This window comes from Leptonychotes weddellii, unplaced genomic scaffold (assembly GCF_054177405.1).
Source record: "Leptonychotes weddellii isolate Sample4059 unplaced genomic scaffold, ASM5417740v2 HiC_scaffold_5879, whole genome shotgun sequence".
Lineage (NCBI taxonomy): Eukaryota > Metazoa > Chordata > Mammalia > Carnivora > Phocidae > Leptonychotes > Leptonychotes weddellii.
This window is the reverse complement of record NW_028027103.1, coordinates 1-6,998: the sequence shown is the minus strand read 5'-3', so window position 1 is coordinate 6,998 and position 6,998 is coordinate 1. Positions and strand designations below refer to the sequence as shown.

The window sequence follows — 6,998 nt, the reverse complement described above, 5'->3', positions numbered from 1 at the left end:
AGCAGAAAGGGAAAGATTATTCAATCAGAAGAGAAAGGATTTTTTTTTTTTTTTAAGAGAGGAAGAGTGAGAGGTGGGGAGGTGGGGGCAGGTGCAAAGGAAGAGGGAGAGAGAGAGAATCTTAAGCAGACTCCATGCCCATTGCAGAGCACATACGGATCTTGATCTCACAACCCTGAGATCATGACCTGAGTGGAAATCAAGAATCCCATGCTTAACCAATGAGCTACCCAGGCACCTCGAGAAAGGGTAATCTAAGAAATAAAATCCCCCATGAGATAAAAATGGAATGGTATTAACACAAGTGAGGAGAATGGCATTTGGTAAAATGAAGTACACCTTCTTCATTATGACAGGAGGAAAGAAGAAAATAATAGGGGTGGGGTGCCTGCGTGGCTCAGTTTGTTAGATACCTGACTCTTGTTTGGCTCAGGTCATTATTTCAGGGTTGTGAGATCAAAACCCACGTGGGGCTCCATGCTGGGCTTGGAGTCTGCTTAAGATTCTCTCTCCCTCTCCCCCACCCCTCTTGCTCTCTCTCTCTCAAAATAATAATAATAATAATAAGGATAAGGATAAGGATAATTACAGATAAATTTACAGGTGAAAAGAAGAGGGAGTTTCCAAATTATGGCTTTTATTTTATCACTCAAGCATAAGCAAAACAACTGAGACTTATAAAACACAGATGAGATCCTTATCAAATTCCACATTCAAAGTCAAGGTGAAGGAGAATAAATAGCTAGAGGATCAAGAAGAAAATCCAGAACATATGGTGTAATAAAATCCTAAATGGTTACATCCATCTATACGGGGGGTAAGAAATGGAACAAAAAAACCATACATCTACATCAAGTTAAAGACATTACAAAGAGAGGGAGAAAAATAGAGAAAGTAGAAGATTCCTATGAGTTCCATATAATTGAGACTTGTATCTTGCATAATTCAAGTTTATTTTTTAACTTATTAACTGTAAAAGTACTTTCATAAGTTGAAGTCACTCAAATGCTCTAACTTTGTATGGGAATAATTAAATCAGCTATCCCTAACTAATTATTAGAAACACTTGATGGAAGAAATACATAAATACATACTGGGAAATGGTGTTAATGGCAAGAAACATATTTGTTAAGATGCCTCTCTGAATTCTTAGAAATTCCTTTGACAAGTCATCATGAGTCTTCTAAAATATAACATGGTGTTAATTGTAGCTATCTTGTAATTATGTAATTATATGTGATTTTTATGCTTTTCTGAGTTTTTTCAAGTTGATCACTTAAAGCTTTTACCAAAAATTAATGAATTGTAAGAATACACACACACACACACGAAAAGAAATGCACTTGGTTATTTCTCTGTGTATGTGTATTTATTTATTTCAAATTTTATAATTTAGATTCAGCATGAATTGCAATAAACGGATCTTCAGCAGAGTTACTAATGGAAAAATGAGCATTTCCATCCCCAGAAACAGAGATTTGAATTCCTGTACAGTGGCCATTAATTTTATCTCCAGAAATAACATCACAATATGTGCCAGCAGGAAGACCAGTTTGCAAAGTTAAAGATAATGTCCTGAAAATAAAATTTAAGATTTAAGTTGAATTCAGCACAATAAAAAGCAAGAATTCAGACTATCTCTAAAAGCTTAGCTTTGTGCCAAGACCTCTCCAGTAGATGTGAACACTTTTCCAGGACTAAAAGTAATCTTACAGAAGACTTAGCAATTTCCTAGTCAGCAGTGAGTATTAACACAAAATTACGGTTGAGGAATATCAGTAAAGATTTGAGTAACTTGTCATCCTTAGATAAAAGTACTTCCTTTGGTAAACATAAATATTTTAAAATTTTCCCCATCTAAACGTAAGCAAATACTAATTATTTTCAATAATTTAAATTTGGTTATTTCTGCAAAGATCTTTTTCACAAGAGGAGAAAATGAATTTGGGCTGGAAATAAAAATAATCTAACATTTTATGAAGAGGTATATGGTTTTAAATATAAAGCTGTCTCCTAAATTTATCTTGCTTCTCCCATCCAAAAGACAGAAATTAAAGGATTAGCCATAGCTTCTTTTGGTGGCAAGAAAGAGATATATTTGATTTATCTTTTTGTCAGTAAAATATAATATAGGATAAAATGAGCTAAGCATGAGTGAAAGTTGGCCTTGGAACGGAGACATTTCAACTGCTTGCAAAGACATCTTCTAAGTCATAGTTCTATATATTAGGGAATCAATATACTAGAGGCAGAGGATGTAAGTATAACCAGTGAAGGTAAGAAGAAGTCTCAGAACTAAAACTTGAAAATCTCCTGAGGTGAATCACTGACCAACCATAAGACACAAGTTCTTTATACAGATGCTTTAAAAAATATATTATTTGTCAGAGGGACAGGGAAGTGAAAAAAGAAGACAAAACAAACAGATAAAGAATACTGAAAAAAAAAAAAAGAGCTAAAAAGAGGTACTTCAGTATTGAGGCAATATTTTTCCATTATTTAAAAAGGGAAGGGGGGCTATAAGACAGTTCTTCTAGTGATTTCACAACCTTTATATTAACTACTTTGTGTATTTTGTGTGGGGTGTGTATGTGAGCATATATGCGTGCCTCATACCTGCACATGAAATGCAAGGATGCATATAACCTAACTCTACTTAGAACAGAAAGCCCTTATAAAGAAGAGATCAGAAGAATAAAAGCCATCATCATTTTTCTTCTGATTTCTGTGGTTTCTTAATCCACTGACTAAAGGATTTTTCAGATACAAAAAAAGTAAATGTACAAGAAGAGAAAGTGGTAAACCAAGAACATATTAGTATAAAATGTTATCTGTAATTGATATCTACTTACCAGTCATCATTGTTAAAGACAATGAATCCTCTGTTTCCTCTTCCAAAAGCTACTTGGTTGCTACCATTATCCCACCAGTTTGTAAAAGGTTGGCCATCAACTACATTACGGAACATAACCATGTTCCTAAAAATAAAATACCACATAAAATGCTGATGAATACATTAACAGTTTAAAATAAAATGTTAAGAATGTTTATGATTAGAGGATGTCTCTAAATAAGAATGCCCACCTTATCTGACGCCATCGATGTTCACAGACCCAATCATTACCACAAGTAGTGTCTGGATTAATAGTAACTTCTTTAATTACCCCATTATCATTTGGTGGCCCAATCCAATCATTAACATCCTTAAGTAAAGAGAAAAAAAGAAAAAAACTGAAAAAGCTCCAATTTTTAACATTTCATGTATTTGTCTCTTTCCTCTCCAGTACACCAAACCCAGTCTGTCATGTGTCTCTGCATTGTCTTCATTTAGAATCTAACTCCCTCAGTATTTTTAAAGCCTTCTACCAAGTCCTCACCATTTTCTCCCCAATTTTTCATTCTCTAGTGCCATATTTTGAAGGTAGGATTTTTTTGCCCTTTCCATTTTCTTTCCAAGGAATTGCCATGGAATTCTTAATATCACTGTCAGTAGTGCAATGATATTGAAATGGCAAGGACTTCAGTGTCAGCAACAGCAGAATGGAAACAAAGATTGTATTACTATTAGTTAAGAAAACTTAGTTAATATACATATCTTCTCTGTGCCTAATTTTCTTCTTCTGTGGGGATATTGCTTAGTTGCTATAAAAATTAAATAATGTATGTGAAAATGTCTTGAATATGATAATTGCTAAATAAGTATTCATTTCTCTCATTCTTCCTTCTGGATAAATGTGCTAATCAATGCATCACAATATTCTTTACTAAACTGATCAAAGTTTTAATTTTGTGCTTTTCTGATTGGCACTTTTAACAATAGTCATAGAAAAAAAAAAAAAAAGGAAGAAACCAGGTAAATATCAGCCTGGTTTGTAGTGAAGTGTTTTTTACTTTAGGTATGAAGTTGCTGTACAATGATGCATCTGAAATCTTCAGTTTAAAAAAAAAAAAAAACTTTCCACTAACTTTGCAAATACATTCATAATTTTATTTCTCAGTTTCTTTTTAAAATTGCTACTCAATACCCCATACATTACCCCAAATATTTTTCTCATCTTTTCCTTTCCCAAAATGCAAGTTTCTCTTCTCTAATACATATATTTTCCTTCCACTTATAAGATACTTTCCCTATTTAACCTCAGTTCAACTGAATAGTTTCTTTGCATTCCATACAACTTCTTTTCCAAAGTATTTAAAAAAATATATTGTTCATATTATGGGCAGGTGCTATTTTAAGTTCTTTAAAACTGTTAACTTCTCCTTATATCAACCCCATGAAGTAGGCACTTAGGAAAAGTACATATTTTACTTACTATATCCTTATTTTTAAGTGCTTCTTTGGGGTGAGGGTGTGTTTGTCATATTTCTGATATAGCTTGCATACTCTGACAATAGAGACCATGAATTTTAATTCTTAATATCTACTGCTTTACTAAAAGTGTCCTATATCAGGTTTACACTTCAATATTTGATAAATAGTAAATATACTAGCATCATGTACAATCACAACAAAACTGCCTTCCCTTCCTTGAGAAAAAGATATTTTGGATAACACCAAAACTTACTTGTCCATTTACAAAATGTCTTGGCCAACGGAAGCTTGACATTACTCGTGTAAATCCATATGGGTGAGCAAGCATAAATCCAACTCCCATTTTGTACAGTCTGAAGGTTACAAAATGATATCAGCAGAGAAGAAAACAGTATTTTTAGTGTCATTAAAAGGTAGGTAAAAAAAAAAAACGGGGTGAAGGGGTCTTTATTTCCTACCTAGAGTCCCAGAATGTAAGAATAGATGCTCCTCCAGCTTCATGACTTCGCTGATTGTCGTGGTTATCCACAAAGACAAGTGCTCTGTCAGAAGGCATGAAACCCCATCCTTCTCCCCAGTTCCTATTAAAACACATATACACACACAAACATATGTATTCTTTTGCAATAGCTTTAGGGTAACCTAAAGGTGTATTTCTTTTGGTATGGCAGGCCTAAATGAAATTCTCTAATTAAAATGATTATTCTCTAGGAGTTTTTAAAAAATATATACAAACTATATATAGATATATTATACATTCTTTGTATGTATATATGTATGAATTACTTATATTACATTCATGTTACAGTTATATAATTTTCGTTATAAAAAAGTCATTTTAGAGATTTCACTACATTATAATTTAGATAAAACTTCAGAATGATCAGAGGGGGAAAAGATGGCGGAGGAGTAGGCGACCCATTTCAACTGGTCCCCGGAATTGAGCTGGATATCTACCAGACCACCCTGAGCACCCACGAAACCAGCCTGAGATGGAAGAAGATCCGGATCTCTATAAACAGAATATCGCAGGTGGTTGGTTTCGAGGTATGAAGCAGAGAGCCGTGATTCTGCGGGCAGATATTGGAGCATAAACGGCAGCGGGAGGGCGCCTGGCCGTGGGGATCCTACACCGCCAGTGAGTGACAGCCTCGCGCGCTGCGGACGGGCACAGACTCGCAGACCGGTAGCGGCAGGGAAAGGACTTTAGGGCAGCCCCCGGGGTGGAAACCCGGAGCGGCAGGGTCGCACCTGCGAACTGCAGCCCCTGGGACGGAAACCCAGAGCAGCGGAGTCACGCGTGTGCGAACTGGGAGTGGCTGGTGGTTTTAGAAGCACAAAGGGCAGAGACGTGCCCCAACCTGGAGGCAGGACTGGGGGCACTGCGAAGGGGCGCACGACCCAGGACTGCAATTTATAGCAGCACGGACAAAAATGGAGACAGTGTGGCATGGAGAACTAACTGAAGAACAGACTGCGATCTCTCTGCTCTGAGGCAGAGGGTTGGAAACTGTCTGTTCTGCTCTGACTTGCGAAAGAGACGTGGAAAGCTGCCAGGGAATGGCGCCAGAGAACAAAAGCCCCCAAAACTGATTCCCACTGAGCCCATCCCCCGCCACAGGGGTGCAGGGCAACACCGCCCAAACAGGGTTGCCTGAGTAACAGCGCGGCAGGCCCCTCCCGCAGAAGACAGTCTGGGAAAACAAGAGGCCAGCAACCCTAAGGTCCCAAGAAAACAGGTGCGTCTTGCTTGGGTTCTGGTCAATAATTTGGACTCTATACATTCCCTCAAACACCCATCAACAGAAGGACTAGCAGGAGGAGCCCCCAAAACAGAAAAGACTAACAGATTATGACTTATGCTGCCAATTCACAAATGGATGCAGATATAACCAAGATGTTGGAGATGGAATTCAGGCTAGCAATTGTGAAGACAATGGCTAGAATGGAGAAATCAACTAATGGCAACATAGAGTCTCTAAGGGCAGAAATAAAAGGTGAATTGGCAGAATGTAAAAATGCTATCAATGAGATCCAATCCAATCTAGGTAATCTAACAGCTAGGGTAAGTGAGGCAGAAGAACGAATAAGCGACCTGGAAGACAATGTAATAGATAAAAAGGGAAAAGAGGAGGCCAGGGAAAAACAACTCAGAATCCATGAAAATAGAGAAATAAGTGACACCATGAAGAGTTCCAATGTCAGAATAATTGGAATCCCGGAGGGAGTGGAGAGAGAGAGAGGACTAGAAAATGTATTTGAGCAAATCGTAGCTGAGAACTTCCCTAATGGGGGGAATGAAACAAACATTTGAGTCCTAGAGGCAAAGAGGACCCCTCCTAAGATCAAGGAAAACAGGCCAACACCCTGGCATGTTATAGTAAAACTTGCAAATCTTAGAACCAAGGAAACCATCTTAAGGGCAGTTAGGGGGAAGAGATTCCTTACGTACAGAGGGAGGAACATCAGAATAACATCAGACCTATCCACAGAGACCTGGCAAGCCAGAGAGGCCTGGCAAGATATATTCAGGGTACTAAATGAGAAGAACATGCAGCCAAGAATACTTTATCCAGCAAGGCTTTCATTTAGAATGGACGGAGAGATGCAGAGCTTCCACGACCGGCAGAAGCTGAAAGAATATGTGACCACTAAGCCGGCCCCGCAAGAAATATTAAGGGGGATT

At 37.5% G+C, this 6,998-nt stretch overlaps 1 protein-coding gene across 1 annotated transcript; it reads right to left on the bottom strand.

Annotated features, from left to right (window-relative positions):
* Nucleotides 1–1,347: 1,347 nt before the first annotated feature.
* On the bottom strand, nucleotides 1,348–4,949 carry LOC102738443 (amylase alpha 2B). The gene is made up of 5 exons (XM_081811141.1): nucleotides 4,771–4,949; nucleotides 4,566–4,665; nucleotides 3,085–3,203; nucleotides 2,853–2,978; nucleotides 1,348–1,575 (listed from the first exon to the last, which is right to left on the bottom strand). Exons 1-5 carry the CDS (start codon nucleotides 4,905–4,907, stop codon nucleotides 1,386–1,388), a joined length of 672 nt encoding a protein of 223 aa, XP_081667267.1. The 5' UTR covers nucleotides 4,908–4,949; the 3' UTR covers nucleotides 1,348–1,385.
* Nucleotides 4,950–6,998: the final 2,049 nt, after the last annotated feature.

Coding starts and splice junctions, on each gene's coding strand:
- LOC102738443 (XM_081811141.1), bottom strand. CDS start 4,907: ATGTGTTTTAATAGGAACTGGGGAGAAGGATGGGGTTTCATGCCTTCT. Junction 4,666..4,770: donor CTTACATTCTGGGACTCTAG/GTAGGAAATAAA, acceptor TGTAACCTTCAG/ACTGTACAAAATGGGAGTTG. Junction 1,576..2,852: donor GTCTTTAACAATGATGACTG/GTAAGTAGATAT, acceptor TTTTATTTTCAG/GACATTATCTTTAACTTTGC.